This window comes from Physeter macrocephalus, chromosome 6 (assembly GCF_002837175.3).
Source record: "Physeter macrocephalus isolate SW-GA chromosome 6, ASM283717v5, whole genome shotgun sequence".
In the NCBI taxonomy this organism is placed as follows: Eukaryota; Metazoa; Chordata; class Mammalia; order Artiodactyla; family Physeteridae; genus Physeter; species Physeter macrocephalus.
Window position 1 is genome coordinate 85,529,532 of NC_041219.1, and position 24,817 is coordinate 85,554,348.

A 24,817-nucleotide genomic window follows, 5' to 3' on the forward strand; every position below is an offset into this window, starting at 1 on the left:
GCAACTAAGCCCGTGCGTCACAACTACTGAGCCTGCGCTCTAGAGCCCGCGGGCCACAACTACTGAAGCCCGCGCGCCTAGAGCCCATGCTCTGCAACCAGAGAAGCCACTGCAATGAGAAGCCCGCGCACAACGAAGAGCAGCCCCCGCTCGCTGCAACTAGAGAAAGCCCACGCGCAGCAACGAAGACCCAACGCAGCCATAAATAAATAAATAAATAAATAAATATATATATATATTTTTAAAAAGCTCTATGAGACCAGGGACTTGATCACTGCTTATGTCTTTAGCACTTAGAAATGTCTGGCACATAGTAGGTACTCAATAAATATTTTATATTACTTAAACTACATCAAAATACTATGATATAGGAATGACTGTCCTAAAGATTAGAAAATTGAAGACAGAGAGGTTAGGTAACTCAGCGAAGGTCACACAGATCAAAGTGTCTGAGGTGCGACTCAGCTCTCTTAGGTTCTTAACCGGATGCCTGTTTTGTTTTCTTTTTCGTTGGCTGCGCCATTCCCTGACCAGGGATAGTACCCGTGCTCCCCCAGAGGAAACGTGGAGTCTTAACCACTGGACCACCAGGGAAGTCCCTGTACGCCTCTGTTTTAATAGGCAACCTGGACTCAGAAGCAAAGTGCTAAGCACATGGGCAATTAGTATTTGCTGAACAAATAAATGAATGAATGTAGATGTTAGCCCATGCTTTCATCTATTGCTCAGTCTCTGTTGACAGGCCTATTAGCTTGTTAGTGCATATGAAATGCACACCCCTCTACACCTAACAGTTACTGAAAGAATAAATAAGCTAAATGTGTAAACTAAAAAACACATTAACCTAAATAGTGTGATAGGCAGTGAATAATTTTTTCCTCATACATGCTAAGCTATGGAGAGGTAGGCAAAGAAAAGTGAAAATCCAGGAATTGAGGTTGAAGGAAAGGGTGGTTCAGGACCTCAATGAATATTTTTTAATGTATCTTTATTGGAGTATAATTGCTTTACTATGTTGTGTTTCTGTTGTACAACAAAGTGAATCAACTGTAAGTATACATATATCCCCATATCCCCTCCTTCTTGAGCCTCCCTCCCATCCTGACCTAGAGGGGTCTCTCTAGGTCTTCACAAAGCATCCAGCTGATCTCCCTGTGCTATGCAGCAGCTTCCCACTAGCCGTCTCTTACTTCGTCCCAGCTTCCCCTTCCCCCACTGCGTTGAGTCCGTTCTCTATGTCTTTGTCTTTATCCCTGCCCTGCCACTAGGTTCATCAGTACTGTTTTTTTTTTTTTAATTAATTAATTAATTAAGGGCTTCCCTGGTGGCGCAGTGGTTGAGAATCCGCCTGCCGATGCAGGGGACACGGGTTCGTGCCCCAGTCCAGGAAGATCCCACATGCCGCGGAGCGCCTGGGCCCGTGAGTCCGGAGCCTGTGCTCCGCAAGGTGAGAGGCCACAACAGTGAGAGGCCCGCGTACCACAAAAAAATAAATAAATTAATAAATTAATTAATTAATGGCTGCATTGGGTCTTCGTTACTGCACACGGGCTTTCTCTAGTTGTGGTGAGCGGGGGCTACTCTTCATTGTGGTGCCTGGGCTTCTCATTGTGCTGGCTTCTCTTGTTGCAGAGCACGGGCTCTAGGCACGCGGGCTCTGTAGTTGTGGCTCGCGAGCTCTAGAGTGCAGGCTCAGTAGTTGTGCTGCACTGGCTTAGTGCTCAGCAGCATGTGGGATCTTCCCGGACCAGGGCTCGAACCCGTGTCCCCTGCATTGGCAGGCAGATTCTTAACCACTGAACCACGAGGGAAGCCCCCATCAGTACTGTTTTTTTAGATTCCATATACGTGTGTTAGCATACGGTATTTGTTTTTCTCTTTCTGACATACTTCACTCTGTATGACAGACTCTAGGTCCATCCACCTCACTACAAATAACTCAGTTTCGTTTCCTTTCATGGCAGAGTAATATTCCATTGTATATTATGTGCCACATCTTCTTTATCCATTCATCTGTCGATGGACACTTAGGTTGCTTCCATGTCCTATTGTAAATAGTGCTGCAATGAACATTGTGGTGCATGTCTCTTTTTGAATTACGGTTTTCTCAGGGTATATGCCCAGTAATGGGATTGCTGGGTCATATGGTACTTCTACTTTTAGTTTTTTAAGGAACCTCCATACTGTTCTCCATAGTGGCTGTATCAATTTACATTCCCACCAACAGTGCAAGAGAGGTTCCCTTTTCTCCACACCCTCTCTAGCATTTACTGTTTGTAGATTTTTTGATGATGGCCATTCTGACCAGTGTGAGGTGATACCTCATTGTGGTTTTGATTTGCATTTCTCTAACCATTAGTGATGTTGAGCATCTTTTCATGTGTTTATTGGCAATCTGTATGTCTTTTTTGGAGAAACGTCTACTTAGGTCTTCCGACTATTTTTGGATTGGGTTGTTTTTTTGATATTGAGCTGCATGAGCTACTTATGTATTTCGGAGATTAATCCTTTGTCAGTTGCTTCTTGCAAATATTTTCTCCCATACCCAGGGTTGTCTTTTCGTTGTTTATGGTTTCCTTTGTTGTGCAAAAGCTTTTGTTTCATTAGGTCCCATTTGTTTTTTTATTTTATTTCCACTACTCTCTCGGAGGTGGGTCGAAAAAGATGTTGCTGTGATTTATGTCAGAGTGTTCTGCCTATGTTTTCCTCTAAGAGGTTCACAGTGTCTAGCCTTACATTTAGGTCTTTAATCCATTTTGAGTTTATTTCTGTGTATGGTGTTAGGAAGTATTCTAATTTCATTCTTTGACATGTAGCTATCCAGTTTTCCCAGCTCCACTTATTGAAGAGGCTGTCTTTTCTCCATTGTATATTCTTGCCTCCTTTGTCAAAGATAAGGTGACCATATGTGCATGGGTTTATCTCTGGGCTTTCTATCCTGTTCCAGGGTTTATCTCCGGGCTTTGTGCCAGTACCATATTGTCTTGATTACTGTAGCTTTGTAGTATAGTCTGAATTTTGTGCCAGTACCATACTGTCTTGATTACTGTAGTTTTGTAGTATAGTCTGAAGTCAGGGAGCCTGATTCCTCCAGCTCCATTTTTCTTTCTCAAGATTGCTTTGGCTCTCAATGAATCTTGACCACAGGGAATTGAACTGAAATCCAATACCTCACAGGTGCACACTGGGCCAATGGCTGGAAGAGCCCAGAGGTGTCTACCTGGCTTTACACATTGAGACTGGAGAACACATCTGAAATGTTAGGGAGGTGCTGGGACTGCAATTAACTTTCCCCCTCCTAACAGTCCACTAAAACAAGTTGGAGGTGAAGGATGGGGGTGGAGGCAGGGGCTCAAAGGTTCATATCATCTTTTCTGTGACCAACTACTAGAACATCAGTCCACAATAGCTTAAGCAGAGAAGGCTCCTGATCTTGCAGTCCAGATACCTTGAGAAACTCAAACTGACCTGTGGGCTACTTCTGACAACTTAAGTGGCTTTCTTTTCTGGGACAGATGATGGATGCCTACATAGGAGGTAACTTTCCCATAGGTAGAAATTGGATATCCTGGTTGCCCATCGGACACCATTTGAGTTCTTTGTAACTGGTGGATTGGGAGGTGGGATGGGGCTATTTTAGAACCTGAAGCACATGGAAAGCCCTTTTCTGAAAGTTACTTCTAGCACTCCAAAATCAGTTTGGGATTATCCTCAAGTACCAATAGATAAACAGCTAACCAATTCCTAGCTCTTAGGCTTAGTTTAAGTCAATTTTTAAACTCATGGGAGAGCCAATTAAGACCTACCCTGAGAAAAGGATAAGCTGTGCCTATAAACATTCTCAAGAGAAATCTCAGCACTCAAATGATGCTGATTTACTACTTGAATCTGGTTTTATTGAGCAAGCTGGAATTTAGGACCACCAGGTTCAGCATTCATTTTCACCTTGAACCCTACTATTTTCTATCCAGTGTTTTATCCCTGGTGTAGCAGGGTCATTACAGTGTAGAGGAATGAAAAAGCACAAATATTGTGGGTCTCCCCAAAGGATGGAGGGAGACTCTTGCCTACATTCAGTGTTTTAACAAACCGTTTCCCACGTTTATTTTTTAATTTTTTATTGGCTGCACAGTGCAGCTTGTGGGATTTTAGTTCCCGGACCAGGGATTGAACCCAGGCCCTCAGTGAGCGCATCAAGTCCTAACCACTGGACTGCCAGGGAATTCCCAAACTGCGTATTTTAATCAAAACTTCCAAGCTACTAGTTTAGCTTAATTCAGGGGGAAAAAAAATCACATAACCTAACCAGCCAAGTCCTTAGCAATCCATTCCCAAATGAATTTTTCAAATAAACATACATTTGACCCCTGAACAATACATAGGTTAAGGGTACCACCCAGTCAAAAATCCTTATATAACTTTAGAGTTACCCCTTCTTATTTGCTTGTGCTTTCACCATCTCAGGAGTCAACCGACTGTGGACTGTGTAGTATGTATTTATTGAAAACAAAACAAAAAAACCCACACAGTTAAACCCATGTTGTTCAATGTTCAACTGTATATCCCTAGCTGGTAACTTCCTAATTTCTGAATTCTGGAACAAATGAACCATTGTCACACAGATAAAATTAGGTACAGCCTTTCCCCATACTTTGCGTGGAAACTTCCTCTCTTGGGACTTACACAAATTTCTAGGAACGCCTCGTGTCCTGTACATTTTCACCCCATAGAGCAATGTACCATAGACAGATGCAGGCTGGGTGAGAACTGGCTTACCAGCAGACCACAGTAGACAGGTGAATTTTACAAAGTTAAGGATCTGAATACAGACCCTTTAAGCTACCTAAATCTGAATACAGACCCCTTAAGCTACCCAAGTCACGCGCTTCCTAGTAAATAAAGTCTTCTGTCCTCCACCAGGGGTATGCACACCTCAGTCTACATCACTTCCTGATGTGCTCCTCATTCAATAACACTCCTTACCCTGCTAGTTCCTCCCTGTTTTAAAGAGCCCAGCTTAAGCCACTTGCCAGGCTGAATTAATCTAACATTCACAGATGCCTTAACTCCTCTCCCCCACCCCACAGCTATGCAAACTGGGGAGGCCAAAGGCAGAAATACAAAAGGTTTAACTCACCTGGATAAGCTTTCTCACCCCATGAAAACAACATGTGGCACTCCACAACTGAATACCTGGTAAAAATAGTTACAGTTCTATGACATACACCCCCACCACTCCACCTGACAATACATACTCAACATGCCATATGAAGTATAATTTCCACTTTATTGTCTTTCCAGGGAACAGTTATTTCTTTACTCTTAAAGGACTGAGCTCCTTACATAGGCTTTGGTGGAGGTCGTGGGGCAGCACCCTGGAAGATAAAGAAATTAAAGAATTAAAAAAAAAACACGCACGGAAGAGTCCCCCCTCAAAGAACTTGACCACTACCTTCCAATCACTAACAATGTATTTGGGCCATAAAAGTATGAAAAAATGTGGAACAAGATTACACTACTCAATCTGTAACAGATTCTTACAGCTATTCTTTAAAAGTGTCTCTAAACAAATGTTTAGGTGTGGGTTTTCACAGACTTAGTTGATCCCATCCATAGGCAGAAATCTTAATTTGATATTCCTTGGGTCCTTCCTTATCTTTTGTCCATTACCCCTCTGGCTTCCCCATCTCCTCTTTAAGATACTCACAGCAGGTCTAAATCGGGGTGGAGGTGTTCGGTCCTTCCGGGCTTCCCGAGAACGATTCCTGACTACCTTGCTGTGAATGGCACAACTCACGCAGTAATGCAGTTTCACATACAGTTTGGGAAGCACATAGGCTAAGAAACAGAAAATTAGAGATATGATATTCGGTATGGTAGCACATTGCACTGTTCTTTCTTGTTCATCCTATCAGTCAAAAGTAAACTTACTTATGGGCTTCCTTGGTGGCACAGTGGTTAAGAATCCGCCTGCCAATACAGGGGACACGGGTTCGAGCCCTGGTCCAGAAGATCCTGCATGCCGCGGAGCAACTAGGCCCGTGCGCCACAACTGCTGAGCCTGTGCTCTAGAGCCTGAGCTCCGCAACAAGAAGAGCTACCGCAATGAGGCTGGCTCGCCGCAACTAGAGAAGGCAGCACGCAGCAACAAAGACCCAACGCAGCCAAAAATGAAAAATAAATAAATTTTTTAAAAAAGTAAACTCACTTAAATGTCTGTCAGGCATATCTACAAGATTTCACCCCCAAAGCCAAGTGTTCAGTTTCTGGTATCTAAATACATATATAACACAGTTCCACAAATGAATATCCCCTTACTGAGCGACCCTGTCACCACAGGGACTAAACCCACACCACAGATGTAATATCACCAAGAATCCAGTTCCTTCAGCAATTGCATGAGCCCTAATGCCTCCTCCTGGGCCGCCTCCTGTTGCCTAAAAAAGTTAATTCGTCTTAAGAAAAAGAAACGATCAAAACGACATCATATTGCTCCAAAGATCACCCTTGTCGACCAAACTAGACTGCTTCGGCTCTTAAAAGTCTTCAAAAGATTCCTTTCTACTACTCAAATGTTCGTCAACAATTCAAGAGTTGTTACATTTACGTTTTCAGCTAGTACTCCCGAAGTTTTGATACAGAATACGCACTATAAGTGCTTTTGGAATCTCATTCCCTACACGGGCAGTCACAAATTAAGGCTCAAAGACTGTGCAATACCACAAAAAGTCCCCCTCTGTCCAGAGAAGGCTCAAAACCGCAAACAACATAGCAAAAATATCATTCTCTTCTACCGACAACAATCCTAAAGGTGCAAGAAAATTCTTGGAGACGCTCCAATGAACAGAGGCTGCGGGTGGGGGGGTGGGAGAGGAGGCAGGAAATGGTTTTAGGTATTAGGATACTTGCACAGTTTGCGCGCCAGGAGCTCACTCACCGTCGAAAACACTCGCTTCGGAAATGTCCCTGACGGCTGCGGCCTCTACGATGTTCCGAATGACGAACTTCTTAATGGCCTTATCCTTGGGCACGCAACGGGCACAGTTGGTACAGCGAATAGGCTGCACGTGGCCGCGGCCCTTTTTGGCACGACCATTGTTCCTTCTTTTCTTGGTCTGCGTGAAAATGAAAACCCCATTAGGAAGAAGGTGCAACTTAACCCAGCCTATCCCCCTTCCAACCACATTCCGCGCCGGCAACCCCGAGAAAAATGCCACAGTCCCTCCACAAATCCCTCCAAGCCTGGAACAAACATACGCTCTTTCCACTCCTCCACCATGGCCCAAGTTTTCAAACCCCCACAATCCCAAAATCTGCTCCTCTCAAGCCTCCACCCGGCCCCGCACATTCACCACGAGACAGGACCCACCATCTTGGAAGCGAAGAGGCGAAAGAGAATCCGGCTCTCGGGCCGACTCTCCTATATAGCGCGAGATCCCTACGCTCACGCCGGGAGAGTCCTCCTAGACGTCTACTGGAAGCACGCCAAGAACGGAAATCCACTTTACTCAAATTTTCTTTATTATTCAGCGTTTCCGTTGAAATTTAGGGCAGGAAGGTGTTTCTAGAGTTTCTTTTTCCGTGGCACATGGTGACGGTGGGACTATTTAACCAGCTGGCGGAAGAAAATTGGAGTTATATGTTTCCCAGCAACCCTTGCGACGCCCTACCCCGGAAGTAATTCTGGACGGCTATAGTTATCCTTTTTTGCGATGCAGGGCGGGGAAGTTCCCCAGCGCAGGGCCGCAAGTCGCCTTCCCAGTTAGAGGCCGGAGGGCAAGAGATGCATGGTGGGAGTTGTAGTGCGAGGTTGGCAGGCCCCGGGCCCCAAGTACTGAGGCCGAAGGCGACACTATGCCACCGGGGGACGCTCTCGGCTCGTTTCTCTGACAGTCCTGTTACTTGGTGCAAGATTGAGAAATGGAAGAAGGCGGGGGTGGGGTGGGGGTGGAATAAAGCATTTTGTTAATTCCTCCTTTCAATATGGAGAAAACCCCACGATGAGGAGACATGGACAAGTGCGTTGGTGCTAAGGTTGTTCCTTGTTCGCTTTTTTATTCCTGGATCCCGCTAGCTCAATGCTAGGCGCTGTAGTAAGCATTGTATAAATATTAACTCATTTAACCCTCAACAAGCCTATAAGGTAGGTTCTATTATTGTCCTTACTTTACAGATTGAAAAACTGAGGTGTAGAGAGGTTAAAATTGAGGTTGTCTGAAGTCACGTCGTGCTAGTATGAGGTGTTCTGGCTCGACTATACTATGCTGTCTCTTACCTAACAAATGGATGGAGGTATATATAGCCTGGACTAGTGACTTAAGAGATTTGACTCAGACTCCTAGTAGAAATATATTTCACGTTGGTACTCAGTACATACACAAATGTAATCAGTACATGCTCAGTACGCACACACAAAACTGAGACACAAACTTCAGGAAACAATGCCCTTATGACATAAGGTGCACTGTTATGTTCTGTTTTCTTTTTTCTTTTTTTTTTTTTTTTGTGGTACGCGGGCCTCTCACTGCTGTGGCCTCTCCCGTTGCGGAGCACAGGCTCCGGACGCACAGGCTCAGTGGCCATGGCTCACGGGCCCAGCCGCTCCGCGGCATGTGGGATCTTCCCGGACCGGGGCACGAACCCGTGTCCTCTGCATCGGCAGGCGGACTCCCAACCACTGCACCACCGGGGAAGCCCTATTTTCTGTTAATAAGTGTTGATCAATCCCCACCAAGGTGATTTCACCACTCATTGATGAATCTGGCCCCCTACTGAAACATACTTTGTTCTGTCCCAGTTCCATTTACCTCTGGAGAGCCTTCAGAGAGTCTTTAGCCTCGAGCAGGAGTTGCTATTCATGGGTAGCCAACCACCCACTTGTCTCCAAAATTGAAGAAATTTGGGTGTCAAGGTGATCTCCCAGCATTCAGACCCAAGATGGTACAGATGGAGACCGACCCTTCATTCATGAGTCATTCTAAAGTCTGAATACACCAGATTCACTCTCCCTCCCACAACCCATTATGGTTTCCGTTAATTTGTAACCCACTTTATTGGGGTTAAAATTTAAAATTTATTTTCTAACTTTAGTTTTGGCTTCAAAACAACTATGTTCATGGTCTTTTTTGAGTTTCAATTTGGTAGTTTCAATGGGTCATGGAAAATGATAGACTCTAGGTGGAAGCATCTCCAGTTTTCACTTCAGTATAGTCTCATGGAAAACACAAAGCAGACAATATTGTATAGAATGGCAATGAGGTAGATAGAACAGAAAAAGTTCAGTAAGGGGGACAGAAAATAGTTAATATTTAAGACAGAACCAAGTCAATGTTCCTATGTTGGCTTTTCTTTGGATTTTCATAGCCTGGGGGTTTCACTGGCTGGATTTCTGGGCTTTAAGGGATAAACACAGACTTTGGGTGAACACACCATATCCTTGGGTTCAAATCCGGGTTCTGTCACTTACTGGCTTATAAGTCTTAGACAAGTTATTTATTCTCTCTTGGGCTTTTATTCTTCACTAGTAATGGTGACCGTTCTTTCATAGGTTGTCTCTACAATTAAATGAATACTTGGCATAGTGCTTGGCATTTATGAAATGCTCAAGAAGTGGTAGACCCTATTATCATCATTATTCATGCTATTGTATCTTGTATCTCCTTGGGAATATAGTGTGTTTTACACATAGTAGGTACTCAACAAATGTTTGATGAATCTCTGCTTTGGACAGATAGACAGGTTGGGTTTTCTCTCCTTTCCTGAAGGCACTCCTGGTGGGCAACTCTCCTCCACTTCCCATACTAGGTTGAAAATTCTTCTGTTCTTCTGTAGCAACAACTTGAGCACTCTTGTTTGGTTTCCTTTCAGTCTTATACTTGTTCACCTTCAAAATGTTTAGTAGTTGGTACAGTATGCTGCAAGGAGGTCCCCCTCCCTCCCAGCAGAAAAGCAAGGCAAAGGAAGTCTGCAAAAACAACCAGGGGTGTTAAATTACTCATGTTTATTTATAACAGACCTTCAGCCAGTACAGTACAAAACTTACAGTAGTATATCTCCGTTACACAAATATTTACTTACAATATATTACATATACAAAATGCTTTGCAATAAGTCTCAAAAGCTAGTTTAACTCCCCTTGAGAAAGGAGAAAAACTCTTTAAAAAAAAGGGGTGGGGAGGGGAACCAGAGGAAGACGGGGAGGTGAAGGGGTAAGGTCCAAGGAGACACCAAGCATAGGCTACAAATGAAACCCTGGGAGAGAGAGAAGAGGTGGTATTGCACTTGCTTCTGTGTTTTATTTTTTTTTCTTTTTGTTCTTCATAACTTCTGATTAAAAATATATATTATATATATATTATGTACACAAGGAAAGAAGCTGCCGGAAGTATTACAAAATCCCATCTGCAGCTTGGACACTGACACGAAAAAACAAAGGTCTGGAAAAGTGTCTATTTAGAAATTTTTTTGTGTGGTGTTGATTTTAAATATCAATATAAAAGGAAAACACCTCTTTTCTCCATGTGGGTTTCAATGTATTTTTTTTCTTTTTCTTTACTTTTTTTTTTTTTTTTTTTTTATGCAAAAGGCTGCTGGGAGAGAACATGAGGATGTTTGAGGTTCCAGAGCTGGAAGGCTCTGGAAAGTAGGATTTTGTACCTAAGACCCTGGTTAAAGTGCAGTGATGGTCTGGAGAGAGACAGAGTGCCCTTCTCTCCCCTCCTTAGCACCTGGTCTTGCCCTTCCAGTCTCTGCTCTCATGGGCTCAGCGTATGGCCTCAGAGCATAGTCTTTCATGTTCCAGGAGGTTACAGGTGCCAAAACTGACTGGGGCGGGGGGACAGGGCACCCTAAGGCTCTGATACCCCAGAAGGGACTAGTCCTTATGAGGTGTCACCAAATACACAGCAGCAGAAGAGGTGGTGAGGGCAGGTCTAACAGGAAGGGGCTCAATAACCAGAACAGTTGAGGGGAACCCCAGATATTAATCTCAGCTCTGCTGCCATTCTGAAACAAGAAGCCAGTTCCCTGGGGTGTCCTCAAGAAGACTCTCCCCTTCTCCAGAGACCACTCTCCTCCCAGATGACTCCCCGATCCTCTGCCCTTGGCAGTATCTGTTTATTGCTACATTGTCAAGGAGGAACAGTCAACCCACAGTGCCCCTCCTTGACAATCTGGTTCTCTTGGGGAGACCACACAGTGGGGGAGAAAAGGAGGAAGAAGAGAAGTTTTTTAGGGTCTCCCTTCCCATAATAGGGTAAGGTAGACTATCTTAGAGCCCTTAAGAGCCCCAATCCCAGGGTCTGTTCCTTAGCCAACCTTTTACCATCCCCCTAAATTATCCCTGATAGGGAGTGAGAAAAGTAGGAGGCAAAAGAGCCAATAAGGAAAGGACATGTGGAAAGAAAGATGGAAGGGAAGAGAAAAGGGGTGGGGGGGGGGAGAGAGAGAGAGAGAGAGAGAGAGAGAGAAGGACCAAGTGTTACAACTTGTGAGGTGTTGTGTTTGGTTTTTACTTTTTTTATCTTTAAATATAGAAAAACAGGCTTTGGTTTGAATCTCAAGGAAGCAGAGAATGGGATGGCTGTGGCCTTGGGCAGGGAACTCTTGTAGAAAGAGACCTCCAGTTTCCAGTTGCAGTGGAGCTGTTTCTCCTCCTGCCACCTTCTCACTAACTACTAGGTTACCCAAATAGCCAGGGGTCTCTGCAGTAGCCAGGAGAGTGGCCCCTCCTGCCCTACATCTGGGAGCTGAGTGTAGAGGGGGCAGTAAAGGATGACCCCCCAGTTCCGTTGTGCCCATCCCATTCTTACTGCGCCAAGAGTGGAATGGGGAGAGGGGCACATGCCCTTGCTCGTCCTGGGATAATTTTTGGTTATACTGAAAATTAGGAGAGAGAAAAGAGACAGCCTTTTCTCCCTGCCACTGATCCTAAGAACGGGGCCCAGGAGCCCGGGAATGAGAGGGTGAATCCTGCTAGGGGGAGAAGAAGAAGGCAGCGTGACGCGGGGGGCTGAGGGTACCCCCTTGTTATCAGGCAGCAACTCACCAGTTTCTCACAGGACAGGGACCACAGGAGCCCCTGAGAGCCCAGGAAGGTCACTAGAGTGAAGAAGTTTGAGAGGTGGGAGAGAAAGAGAAGAATTTTGACCCATTCCCTTCCCTGGTTCCCATTTAGGCACCTGTGGCTCCAAACGTGTCAGAGACAGAGGACTGCTGACCTAGCCTTGGCCCCTGAGAATATAAAATTGGGGCACTCCAAGGAGAGAAAAACCACCACGGAGTAGACGGGCAGTTCGAGGAGAGAAGAGAGAGATATCACATCCTAGAGGCAGATCCTGAATGTGGGCTTTGGGGAACTCGTATTACTAGGGGGATGTCAAGAGGACCCTCAGTCCCATGGTGCCTGGGGAGAATTTCTTCGGCCTCTCCTACTTCCAAATGAGGGATTTCTTCATTCGATCAGGAGTAGTGCAAGCTGCCTAAAGTGAGAGGGCACAAGAGGTATGGAGTACCAGGTTGAAGGGTCCCAGAGAGGAGATACAATGTCACAGAGCTAAGGTAGGGCCAGAGGGAGCTATCAGCATCAAAACTGAAGAATCAGATAATGTAAAAGATGAGGACTTAAATCAAGAAGCTCAAGGTGTCCTAGCACTAAGAGGAGCTTCCTACCCCTGGGGCCATTGGAGAAAGCTGGATCAGAGGGAAAAATTAGGCCTAAAGCAGAAGGGGACTCTGGGCAGGAAGGTGGGGTGTGGTAAGTGACTGATATAAGTTAAAAAAAAAAAAAAAAGCAAAAGAAAACAAATTATTTTAATAAATAACTCAGTGAGTATGGTGGGATGAGAGGAGAAGAGAAAAAGGAGAAACATAAGCAAAAGACCTGTTTCATCACAATGCTTAGATCAGTCAGGGAAGAGGAGGAGCACAGGCGAGGAGGGGTCAGGGTCAAGTGTGAAGTCAGGTAGCCTTAGCGGGGCTACACAACCCAACTCCTTGGGACGTGATGGGGACAGGGCTAGACTCCTGTAGGTAGGGCAGTGGAGTGGTGGACCGAGGGGGGATGCTCGGTCGCTAGCCCACCTTGTGCTCCCCCCGGACAATGTGGGAAGAGAATTCGTACCGGTCCTGGCTGTGGTAACCACAGATGTTGCACTCAAAAGGGTCTCTGAAGCCATGGCAGCCCATGTGGATAGTGAACATGACATGGTCCAGGAAGAGGATGCGGCAGTGCTCACACTTGAAGGCCTTCACCGGCTCACCGCTCTCGCCTACCACCCGAAGCACTTCCTTGGAGGGGCCTGGGGTGCCCCGCAATAACCCCTCCTGTGGCTTGGGGTCCTCTTTGGCGTAGGCAGGACTGGGCCGGCCCACCACAATGGTGGGAGGAGGCTGGGGTGGGGGACCCTGAGGGAGGGATACCACTGCCCCAACCCGATCTTCGTGGTTGCTCTCTGTATCTGTGGAGTCCTGGCAGCCATTGCTGGGGGACGCCCCGGGGTCAGTCAGGGGGCCTCGGGCCCGGTAGAGGAGGGGACCTCCATCAGCCAGATCGTCGGGTCCCTCACCTGCTTCTCGGGACCCTGGAAGCTCCAGTCGACCGGGGAGGGGCTGCATCTGAGTGTAGACAGAGCTGATGACGGGCGTGAGTTCTGAGATGCAGTTGGTAGGTGGAAGGCGGAGGGGACGCAGATGTTCTGCCCCCACAAAGGCCAGAGAACCTCCAAAGCCAGGCTCCAGGCCGTGGTGTGCCACCAACTCCACATCCTTCTCATAGCCACCCGAGTTCACATCATAGGGGAGGTCCGAGAGGCTGAAGCGCATCTGCTTTTCGCCTGTGGAGAGACGGGTCTCAGCAGGGCTGGCTTTGGATAATCCCTAAGCTCACCCAGGATTACTTCTTCATTTTCTTTCCCCTGGGGATGGCTGTAACATTACTCACCACCCCTCATTTACTTCCCTCAAGGTCAGGTCCTCTGTGGGGCTGCTCCCTGACTCTGGGCTATAATCTTAGGGAAGGACTCAGTCCCAGCCCACTGGTCTTAAATACTTCCTTCGTTGCTCTCTATAAAGCTCCAGGTCCTTAGAGAGCCAACGACCAGGGCCAGGTCGGGGGACTCCATACACACCTCCTCTCTCTGACTGTAAGGGTACTTCACTCAGCCCCCGTAGACTGAAGTCCTTACTATTTTCAAAAATTGGAAGAGCCTGAGCGCCTGACCCCCTCCTCTTACAACCAATCACCTGGAGAGCCCTCAACTCTGACCCCTCTTCCACCCTCGCAAGGGACGCGCTCCCTCTTCACTCCCCTCCTGTTCTGGGGATAGATTCTGAGCACCAAAGACCACCAGACCGCTTTCTTTCCCCCGAGCAAATCTCCAGACCCAGTTGGTCTAATGGCTACCAGTGCTCAGATTTAGATGAGCTGTGGCTTAAAGCTGATGTCTCCTCTCCAACTGGACTCTTACCTACAAACTTCTGGGGAGTGGAACGTTTGCGTTTGGTGAGGCTGTTGGCCAGACGGTCAATGAAAGTTGGCCTCTCAGAGGATGAGTGCAGCATGGAGTCTGGCACCATCTCCAGGTCCCGTATCTCATCACCTAGTGGGAGGGAGGTGGGAACAGGTAGGAGCAGCTGAGTAGGGGTAGCAGGGGCCCAGCTGCCTTTGCCTGGAGAAAACCAGCAGGTCAGTAGCTAAGTAAGGTCATATCCCATGCCTGGGAAATGGGGCTCTGCTTATTTCACCCCATCTAGACCTCACCACAGCACATATCTGATAATTTGGGGACAATTAAATACAGGTGGCCCTTGATTGTATACTTCCTTGTACTCTCTCTCTCCCATTAGACTGAGGACATAGATCAAATCCTCCCCTACCTCTGGATCTCCCTGCGGTACCCACCACAGGGCTCTGCACCAACTGGGGTGCTCGGCACATTTACTGGGGTAACTGTCCCTGTTCCATAGACCCCATCCCTTTGTGGCGGTAGGTGCTGGGATCGCCCTTGTCCTGCGCTCCCTCTGGCCTTGTCCTCAACTCCCCGATGGTCCTACCTGCAGGCTCACCTGACTGGCCAGCCAGAGCTTGGGCTTCAGTGCTGAGACTCTGTAGGTAGTTGTGGCACCGCTCCTTGTGCTCCTCCAGGGTGCTCTGCTGTTTGTAGCTCCGGCCGCAGTAGTTACACTTGTAGGGCTTGCCCACCGTGGGAGAGGAGACTGTGTATGAGAGAGAAGAGGAAGCACTGGAGTTACTTCTGCCTGTGCCCTGGCTCTGCAAGATCGCCCAGGAGCAAACGTGCACGGGCGTGAGGAGGAAGGGACGTTGCTCAGTCGAGTTCTGCTTGTCTTCCTTTCCCCAACTTCAGCTGCAAACACGGACAGACGACCAAACCTTGGAGAAGAGGGACAACGGGCAGCTACGGGAGGAGAGAGGGGACCCAGGGCACATAGCTTTGGACTGTTGGTGGGCCTCAAAATGGCCAAATTGTTGTTCAAAGGAAGGGAGGACCCAGGGACTTTGTAGGGGGTCATCCCTGGCAGGCAGGCTGGCCCCACCCCAGGATCTCAGAGTCTGGGGCCCAGACTGTGGTTTAACCTTTCCATGTGGCAGGCGGGTATAAGTGCTGTTTATCAGACAAGGGGATTTTTTGCTTACGAACTACCTGTTTCAGTTTGGGGGAAATTGGTGGCCTGGAGTGACAGAAACAAGAGCCCTTAGATCTGCCAATGTGGGGAGGGGCAGTTTTCACTGACCTTTACTTGTACTCTTACCTCCATCCCTGGCCTGGTTTTACTACTCATTTTTCTTTCTCTCTACACTGAGAGACCAAGAGAGCCCTAGAAAAACCATCACTGATAGAGAAATTCTGAGAAGAGAAAAAAAAAAAGAAAAGAACAAGAGGAAAGTAAAGGCGAAGAATAAAAGGAAGAGAACACCAACTTTGGGGGTCTTCGTTTAAAAAATAAAGAACAGGTTATAAAGATTTTGTTTCCACTGAAGAAAAAAAGGTTGGAAAAACTGAGATCAACACTTCCTTTAAAAACAACTTGAGAGGGCTTCCCTGGTGGCGCAGTGGTTGAGAATCTGCCTGCCAATGCAGGGGACACGGGTTCGAGCCCTGGTCTGGGAAGATCCCACATGCCGCGGAGCAACTAGGCCCGTGAGCCACAACTACTGAGCCTGCGCGTCTGGAGCCTGTGCTCCACAACAAGAGAGGCCGCGACAGTGAGAGGCCCGCACACCGCGATGAAGAGTGGCTCCCACTTGCCACAACTAGAGAAAGCCCTCGCACAGAAACGAAGACTCAACACAGCCCCAAAAATAAAAATATACATAAATAAATTTTTAAAAATTATAAAAAAAACAAAAACAACTTGAGAGATGATATTTGTGAAAGTATCTTGCTACTATTGAGCAGGGACTCAGGAGAAGGTATCTCCAGGAGGCTGGTAATGACTACCCACCCCCCAACGCCTAAACTGGGCCTAGTCTCAATCAATCTACTGCCATTTTGCTCTGGCACTGTAAATCCGAATGTTTGGGGGATGAGATGAATGCCGTGGTCCTCATCCACCCAAGACTCTTGGGGAAATGATCTAACATCTAGGGGGGAAACTCCTTTTTTCCTATAGCGTGGGCTGTGATAGAAAACATCTCACAGAGATGGGATCCAATAGTATATGTGTCCACTTCTGTCCCTAATAATCTCCTACAGAGCAGCATCCAATATCCACCCAGCTGGCCCTGCTGTTTCGGTAGGAATTCTAGGGGGCCAAGCCATCCTTGTCCCAAACCAGCAGGGGGAGCCACCCCTTTTCCTCAGAAAAGGAGCACAACTCCCTGGCACCTGCCGTTAACGGGATTCCAGCGAGGCTGCAGAAGAGCTCTGTGATAATAACATCTACCTTGGAATTGTTATGAGGATCACGTGAGCGAGGAGACACATGTGAAATGCTTTGTAGATTATAAAGCATGAATCAATAATGATCTTTCTCCCTGGTTCTCCACATACATAGAGATAAAGAGATCCCAGCTCCAAAGTGAGAGAATCTAGAACAAGGTAGGTGGCTGGGAGAAGTAGAGGGTGGTGAGGTGATTGCTCTGTCCCTTTAAATCCTGGCCTAGGAGAGTTTAACAAAAGAGAAAAACAGCAAGGAAGGTTTCCAAGGACAGACCCTACTAATTCTTTCCCCTCTGCCCTTCTTCCTTCCTTTTCCCAATCTTGAGCTCCCTCCTTCCTGCCAGCTCAGCTCCTGGCCTCTTCCCAAGTCCAAGCCAAAAGCTTAAAACTTAGCAAAATGCTTCAAAAGTGCTATCTGTCCAGCTGATTCAGAAAGACGTCGACTCAACCCGCCTTGGCTGGGTCTAGGAAACCTGGTTAGTCCAGTTACCTGGCACTGTTCCAAACACTGACCTCCAGGCACCCTCTGGATTTGCTGTTGCCTCTGGGAAGGTGACAACCTCTTGGGATGGGAAACAGAAATGGGATACCCTTTTCCTAGGCTTCCTTTCTTCCAGTTTGGGAGGCCCATGGAAATTTTCAGGAACCAGCAGGAAGTCAAGGGGAGGACAGACAGAGGGGGGAGATGCAGATGGTGACAGGTGTGGGGACTGGGGCACACGGGAGTCGAAGGAGGGGTTTCCCTGGTGCTCAGCAGTGGGCGGGGACGGGGCCCAGAGGGTTCTGGCATCAGTGTGAACTTTAAAAACCAAGTCGGGGGACTTCCCTGGTGGTCCGGCGGTTAAGACTCCGCGCTCCCAACGCAGGGGGGCCTGGGTTCAATCCCTGGTCAGGGAACTAGATCCCGCATGCCGCAACTAAGGGTCTGCATGCCGCAACTAAAGATCCTGCATGCGGCAATGAAGATCCCGAGTGCTGCAACTAAGACCTGGTGCAGCCAAATAAATAAATAAATATTTTAAAATAAATAAATAAATAAATAAATAAATAAATGAAAACCAAGTCAGGGAGGGTGACTGTTGAGAGCCAACAACATCACCCCGGCTCCTCTTGCTCCCTATTACAGAGAATGGCAGATGTAAAATACCCCATCAAAGAGCCCCAAATCCCCCATGGGGCCTGCTGCCCTGCTCTGTGAGTGCTCTGCCCTCCTCAGTGGCAGACACTGTAACTCCCCCAATACAAGAGAAGTGGCTGAGCTCTATTTGCTGGGTGTCCCGGTCAGGCCACCTACCCGAGTGTGTGCGGAGGTGGCCAGTGAGCGCATCACGCCGGCGGCAGGCGTAGTTGCAGAAGGGACACTTGAAGGGCTTCTCCCCAGAGTGCAGCTTGATGTGGCGCAGCAGGTTGCCCTTCTGGGTGAAGGAGGCACCGCACTGGTTGCAGTGGAAGGGCCTTTCCCCTGCGAGTGGAAGACAGAGCCCAGACGACCGGGCGTGAGGACCTGTGAAGGTTAAACCTAGTCCCCCACCCTCTGCTTCACCCCGCCCGGGGGAAGGAAGGTGCTCAGAACACATTTCTGAGAGGCAGGGCTGCGCCACACACACAAATCCTGCTTTATAAGGACCCCTTGGGAACAGTCTCACCCTGAGATGTGTACTAGAGGTGTGTGGCAGGGGGAAGGGCACTAGCCCTGGAACTCTGGGCCAAAGACTGTTGTTAAGAACTGAGCCCCTCAGGTCCCACTCTGCCCCAGAAGTCCGAAGCCCAAAGCCCAAGAAAGCTGGGAAGAGGCTTCTGTGTTCCTTTTTTTTTTAAAAAATCATGAGACAGGGACTTCCCTGGCAGTCCAGTTGTTAAGACTCAGCGCTTCCACTGCAGGGAGCAAAGGTTCAATCCCTGGTCAGGGAACTAAGATCCCACATGCCTTGCAGCACGGCCAAAAAAAAAAAAAAAAATCATGAGACAGAAGGGCCCAAACCATACCCTGTTGGACTACAGGACCCTTCTTGAGGCTACCACACCTTCCCCTCCGTCACCTCCTGAGACAAATACCAGCTTTTCTTTGTAGCAACAGCTGAGGAAAGTGCCAGGAAGTACAGGTGTTGAGGGAATCTACATTTCATCCCCAGACGTTTTTTCATCAGCTAGAAATGGTGCTGGGAAAGACCCTTCCCTTCCTGAAGCTACCCCACTGCGGCATGGCGTCGCAGCACGGCCTCTGCCTCGGGGCACCTGCCGTACTCACCCGTGTGGCTACGCTTGTGCACCATGAGCACGTTGGGTCCGATGCAGACCATGCCACAGACGTCACATTTGAGCTTGCCATTGGGCAGCCGGATGCCACCGGGGGAGTGAGGCTCTGGCCCGCTTCCATCACAGTAGCCCAGGGGCTCCGACAATGAGTCTTCCACGATCACACTGTCGTCCTTTTCCAGGAGCCGCTCATCCGGCCCGAGCAGTCTGCTCGACTCCTCATCGCTGTACATCTCCACCTTGATGGAGTTGGCTGGAGGGTGGGAGGGTGTTTAGGATAGAGACAGGCAAAGGGGGGAACCTGCTCGTGGGCCAGAAAGGCCCTCCTAAAGTCAGAAAGGCTGTCTCCAAGCCCTGAGACACTGAGGCTTTAAAAGGAGCCAATCCGGGACTTCCCTGGTGGCGCAGTGGTTAAGAATCTGCCTGCCAGTGCAGGGGACACGGATTCGAGTCCTGGTCCAGGAAGATCCCACATGCTGCGGAGCAACTAAGCCCGTGCGCCACAACTACTGAGCCTGTGCTCTAGAGCCCAGGAGCCACAACTACTGAGCCCGCGTGCCTAGAGCCAATGCTCTGCAACAAGAGAAGCCACCACTATGAGAAGCCCCCGCATCACAATGAAGAGTAGCCCCCTCTCGCCACAACTAGAGAAAGCCCGCGTGCAGCAATGAAGATCCAACACAGCCAAAAATAAATAAAATAAAATAAAATAAAATAAAATAAAATAAGCCAATTCGGGACTTCCCTGGTGGTGCAGTGGTTAAGAATCCGCCTGCCAGTGCAGGGGACACGGATTCGAGCCCTCGTCTGGGAAGATCCCACATGCCGCGGAGCAACTAAGCCCGTGCACCACAACTACTGAGCCTGCACTCTAGAGGCCGTGGGCCACAACCACTGAAGCCCTTGCGCCTAGAGCCCGTGCTCTGCAACAAGAGAAGCCACCGCAGTGAGAAGCCCGCGCACCGCAGTGAAGAGTGGCCCCTGCTCACCACAACTAGAGAAAGCCCGCGCACAGCAACAAAGACCTAACGCAGCCAAAATAAATAAATAAATAAATAAATTTTTTTAAAAAGAGAGAAAGAAGCCAATCCCCTAAGTATCCTGGGTGGTGATATGGTGTCCTGCTGGGACCTGAAACAACCTTTTCCTCCTATTCCAACGACCAGGCAAATAGGTTTCAAGAGAAAAAAAGTTGGGGTACATGGGATGTCTTCAGTTACTGGGGAGAGGAGGAGGCTAAGGGGAGCTTTTTTCTCCACTCTCTTGTCATTAAGAAAGATGTCTGGCTTGGCCCTGGGCAGGAAGCCAGCAAGTAACAGTGGCGGGAAAATGGTCCTAGGAAGACCAAGACGGCGGGCTAAAGAAAGAGCAAAGCTGGAAGACAGAAATGGCTCACACTATCCTCCCACCCCATAGGACCAAACACCTCTACTCCCCTCCATAAAAATCTGGAGAGGGGGATGGAGGAGGGAGGAGCCATTGAGGAGAGAGCTTTGGCTCTAGCTCTGACCTACATTCCTGGCTATTCCAACCATTTAGAGAATGTCACAGATCCAGGGCCAGCTGAGGAGGGCAGTCATGGGGACCCTGTCTGGCAGGAGACTGGGGGGTGGTGATGGGGGGATCCTTCTCATCTCTATTTCCTAACTCCAGCTCACGACCATTTCTATCTACTCATTTCTCCAGCTCCAGAAGTTCTCTTTGGAGCCTTTACCTGAATCCCACCCGTGCCTCTTTTAATTCCACCCTAGTCACTAGGCAGTGACCGCTCACTCTCCTCTCAGAAGTCAGGGAAACCCCGGACTGAGCTCCTGAGTCCTGTTAGAGACTCTGAGCCGGAAACCAGAGGAGGGCAGCGATGGGGAAATGGCTGCCATGGAAGGCGAACTGAGGGCACCTAATGCCAGGGAGGGCAGGAGGCTGCACTTACCACTGAGTGAGCGGCTGGGAGAAGAGTGCTGGCTGTTGGGGCTGCTCACTGAGGGCCCCACTGGGGCCCCGAGGAATTCCTTCTCCAGAGATGAGTCCCCGCTACCTTGGAGGAGAGAACAAGAGGGGAGGTGAAGTTGCAGCGCGAGCCATTTACTGTCCATTGCCTAATCTCTTCAAAGTTCAGTTAAGTTTCACAAACACTTATCTCGTAGCCATGTACAAGGCAGTGTTGTATGCCTGGCACCATACCTTGTGCCCTCGCCAGCCTGGGTGCCCGGTGCTGACTTCCACGAGCTCAGTGGCTGCGCCTTGCCCACCCTACCTTCATCTAGGCCTGAGGGGAAGAGCATCATTGCCTGACGTCCACAGGAAGCAGGGCTGGGGCTGGGCGGGCCGGGATGGAGAGGAAAATGGGGGCCTCAGGAGGGAGGTGGTTCAGGACAGACGTTCTTCCCTACTGTTCCTCTCCGGAGCCCCTGACACCAGGTTCGGGATCTGCAGGAAGGGCAGCTGAAATTGTCCCTGAATCTAATGATAATGATAGTAATCATAATAACAGCAGCTAACATTTTAATTTAAAAAAATTTTTTTTATTTTATGGCCACACCGCACGGCATGTGGGATCTTTGTTCCCTGACCAGGGATTGAACCCACGCCTCCTGCATTGGAAGCACGGAGTCTTAACCACAGAACCGCCAGGGAATCCACAAGAGCAGCTACCATTAATTGAGTACTTACCACATGCCAGAAATTGTTCTATACACTTTAAATGAATCATCTCATTTAATCTTCACAACAACTCTGTGAAGTAGGTGCCAATATTATCTTAATTTTACAGATGAGGAAACTGAGGCACAAAAAAGGCGATGTTACTTGTCTAAGGTCAAGTAGTGGTGGAACCCCAATCTGATCACAAACAGTAAGTACCCATGCCTTAACCATCACCTGTATAGCTAATTGGGAGTCACCGTTTCAGTAGGGAAGAGCTGGGCCCATTCGACTTTGTAAAACCAGCAAAAATGTGGCTACTCTAGAAAGCCTCCATCTGATATGATTCCAATCACATATTTACTACTTGATGTTCCCTTGACAGTGAAACCATCAGTTTGTTCTCAATATATTCATTTTAACTTGTTCACAAATTGCTTTGTAAAAATGCTTTTTAAGAGTGTCATATATGTTTTTAAAAATCAGATAACACACCTGAAGATACAAAATCATACCTTTAAAGAAAATCCCTCCTCCCCACAATCTTCTGCACAAATATACGGGTGAAATAAAACACATGTAGATAAACACACGCAGACACGGACACATACCACATATGCAGATACACGTAAAGAGAACATACCTATTGGGAGACACACAGTCATAGCCTTCAACATTATCTCCTAACATGAACATGCATAGATGTGTGCACACAGGCCTAAATATGGAAGACAGACAGAGAGAGAGAGAGAGAGACAAACCCTAAAATTCATCCCTAAAGTCCACCTATTAGTATTTTACCCAATTTCCCAGCTATGCACATACTTACTTTCACAAAATAAAGATTCCATTATAAAATGGTTGGAGTCTTGGGCCTGAGGCAAGAAATCCGGAACACACCCTCCTGAGGGATCCCTCTCCAGCTTTGGTCAGTGGGAAGAAAACAACCACTCAGGACTTTGGGACCATTTCCCATTCATATCCTCTACTAAAAGCCCCATTTCCCCCATTCTATCCCATCAAAGCCTGAGGAAATTTGTTCACTACCTATCGAAGAAGCCTTACGGCTTGAAACTGAGGTTCCCCAGCTGGGGCTCTTTAGATGAGCCATGGTTATCTAAAAAAAAGTTGCCCCATATCAGGACCACACACATATCGTGAAGTGAGCATCTCAGAGTTGTGGGCTGAGACTCGTAGATTCAGACCCAGTTTTAAAATATGTCCTTTCAACTAAGAGTAGTGTTTGCTAAGGTAAGAAGGGCTGAAAGGTTATCTTCTCATTCCTTTTCAAATGTTAGTGCTGACTTGTCCTAAGTCACTGGATGTTAGTAATGGGGGAAGAACAGGGCTCTGGGCCCCGGCACTGAGTCCTTGACCCTAAAAGGATGAGTGAGCTTGCTGGAAATCCATTGCTGGTCCCAGCCTACCAGGCTGAGGCTGCCTCTTGGGGCCTGGGGCTTGATATATGGGGAAAATATCCTTAAAGGGATATCTAGGGACACTAAGGGAAAAACACCCTTTGTGGCTCTCCCTCTTAAGGCCTGGGAACAGGAGGAAGAGCAGTTACCTCCAGAGTCACACCAGTAGTTCAATGGGCTCTTTGATGCCGTTGCCTTCCCTAGGATAAAGGTAAGAGGCAAAACAGGCTCAAGTCTACTTTTATGGGGCTAATACATAAAATAAATCCATTCCAGGGGTCAGAAAGTCTTTTGGGGCTCCAGGGATTTTGAGTTTTAGCTGGAAGGTGAAGAGAACTAGAGTCAGATTTAGGAAGTTCAGCAGTTCCTCTCTAAGTCCCAGAAACCCCAGTGAGGGAATTTCAAATGCCTGGGACTCCCAAGAAATCCCAGACTGTCAAAGCCAAGAATTAGGGCTGCTCTCAGGTCTCAGAGAAATTTCCTTGGTCAAAGTCATCACAGATTGGCTGAACCCCCCGAGGGCAAAGCCAAATCATGAGGTTCACATCAGAGGAACCAGGAGGTGGGCAAAGGGCATAAAAGCAGGAGGGAGAGAAAGGAACCAGAGCAACGTCCCACCAGCTAAATGCGTCTCCCACGTTGAGGGGATCCAGCCCTCCACTCCTGCTGCCCTTCCTCCATCCCTTCAAAGAGTGGCCACCTAGGGAAGAGCCGTGAGGTCCGAGAGCCTCCACACTTCTCTGCAAGGGACCTCATCCTAACCGCCTTCCTCTTCTTGACCATGGGTTCCAGGGGGCAGGATGCTAGACTGCTAGCAGGGAAGAGGGGGGTCAGGAGCAAAGAAAGACGTCCGTCCCCAGCTCTATTGTGGGGAGGAGGCTGAAGCCCCTCGGATCTCAGTTCCAGGCTGAGGCATCTGCTGCCAGGGCTTCTCTTTACCTCGATTCTTTCTATTGCCCATTCCCACCCCAGCCCGTCTCGGCATTGGCATTTCACCCCAGGCAGCTCTACATCTGTCCCCAAGGCCTAATCAAGATGTCACCACAAGCTCCCACTGTCCAAGTCGCAGCCTTTGCTTAGCAACACCAAACACCATTTCCCATCCTCCGCAAGTGTGAGGAGGAACGCCCCCTCCCCTGCTACACACACAGCCCCCGTCCTCTCCCTCTCCTCAGGCCTGGGAGCTGTTACTGAATTGGCTCCCTAGCCCCAGCACCCCCCTTCCCCCCTCCACTAGCCACCTTCTGCCTGAACTTACATTATCCTTCCCTTGCCGGTGAGACCCTGGGGTGCGAACGCGGCCGCCGCCTTGGAAACGGCGAGGGAGTGCGGGTGGTGTGTGCATGTCTGCGTCTCGGTGGCAGGCAGGGGTGAGCCCAGCCACTCACCTTCCAGGAAGCGTGGATTCCTGGAAGTGAGGGGAACCGCCGTCATTTCGCAGGCAGCGGCAGCGGCACGGTGAGCAGGGGCCCACGGCTGCAGCCAGCAAGAGCTCAGCCCAGGGTGTGTGTCTGTGTGTGTGTGTGTGTGTGTGTGTGTCTGTGTGTGTGTGTGTGTCTGTGTGTGTGTGTGTGTGTTGGGGGGTTGGGGGTAGTCACCTCGGCA

At 48.4% G+C, this 24,817-nt stretch overlaps 2 protein-coding genes across 16 annotated transcripts in view; both read right to left on the minus strand.

Annotated features, from left to right (window-relative positions):
• Window positions 1-5,270: 5,270 nt before the first annotated feature.
• On the minus strand, window positions 5,271-7,521 carry RPS26 (ribosomal protein S26). The gene is made up of 4 exons (XM_007129346.4): window positions 7,370-7,521; window positions 6,938-7,115; window positions 5,708-5,838; window positions 5,271-5,375 (listed from the first exon to the last, which is right to left on the minus strand). The coding sequence occupies exons 1-4, from the start codon at window positions 7,370-7,372 to the stop codon at window positions 5,340-5,342; spliced, it is 348 nt and encodes a 115-aa protein (XP_007129408.1). The 5' UTR covers window positions 7,373-7,521; the 3' UTR covers window positions 5,271-5,339.
• A 1,986-nt stretch (window positions 7,522-9,507) lies between these two features.
• IKZF4 (IKAROS family zinc finger 4) overlaps window positions 9,508-24,817 on the minus strand; it is a 27,393-nt gene continuing 12,083 nt past the window's right edge. For 6 of the 15 annotated variants that reach the window (XM_024122961.3, XM_024122962.3, XM_055085592.1 and 3 more), the window contains 6 exons: window positions 21,085-21,189; window positions 19,147-19,407; window positions 18,193-18,360; window positions 15,052-15,213; window positions 14,466-14,597; window positions 9,991-13,832 (listed from right to left, as the gene is read on the minus strand). In XM_024122961.3, the coding sequence (XP_023978729.1) occupies window positions 13,072-13,832; window positions 14,466-14,597; window positions 15,052-15,213; window positions 18,193-18,360; window positions 19,147-19,407; window positions 21,085-21,189 (1,589 nt within the window). In that variant the 3' untranslated portion in view covers window positions 9,991-13,071. Of the gene's footprint in view, window positions 9,965-9,990; window positions 13,833-14,465; window positions 14,598-15,051; window positions 15,214-18,192; window positions 18,361-19,146; window positions 19,408-21,084; window positions 21,190-21,335; window positions 21,380-21,408; window positions 21,615-22,623; window positions 22,718-24,470; window positions 24,621-24,817 lie in introns of those variants that run through there. The other 9 variants (XM_028491257.2, XM_028491256.2, XM_028491263.2 and 6 more) reach the window with 8 other exon arrangements.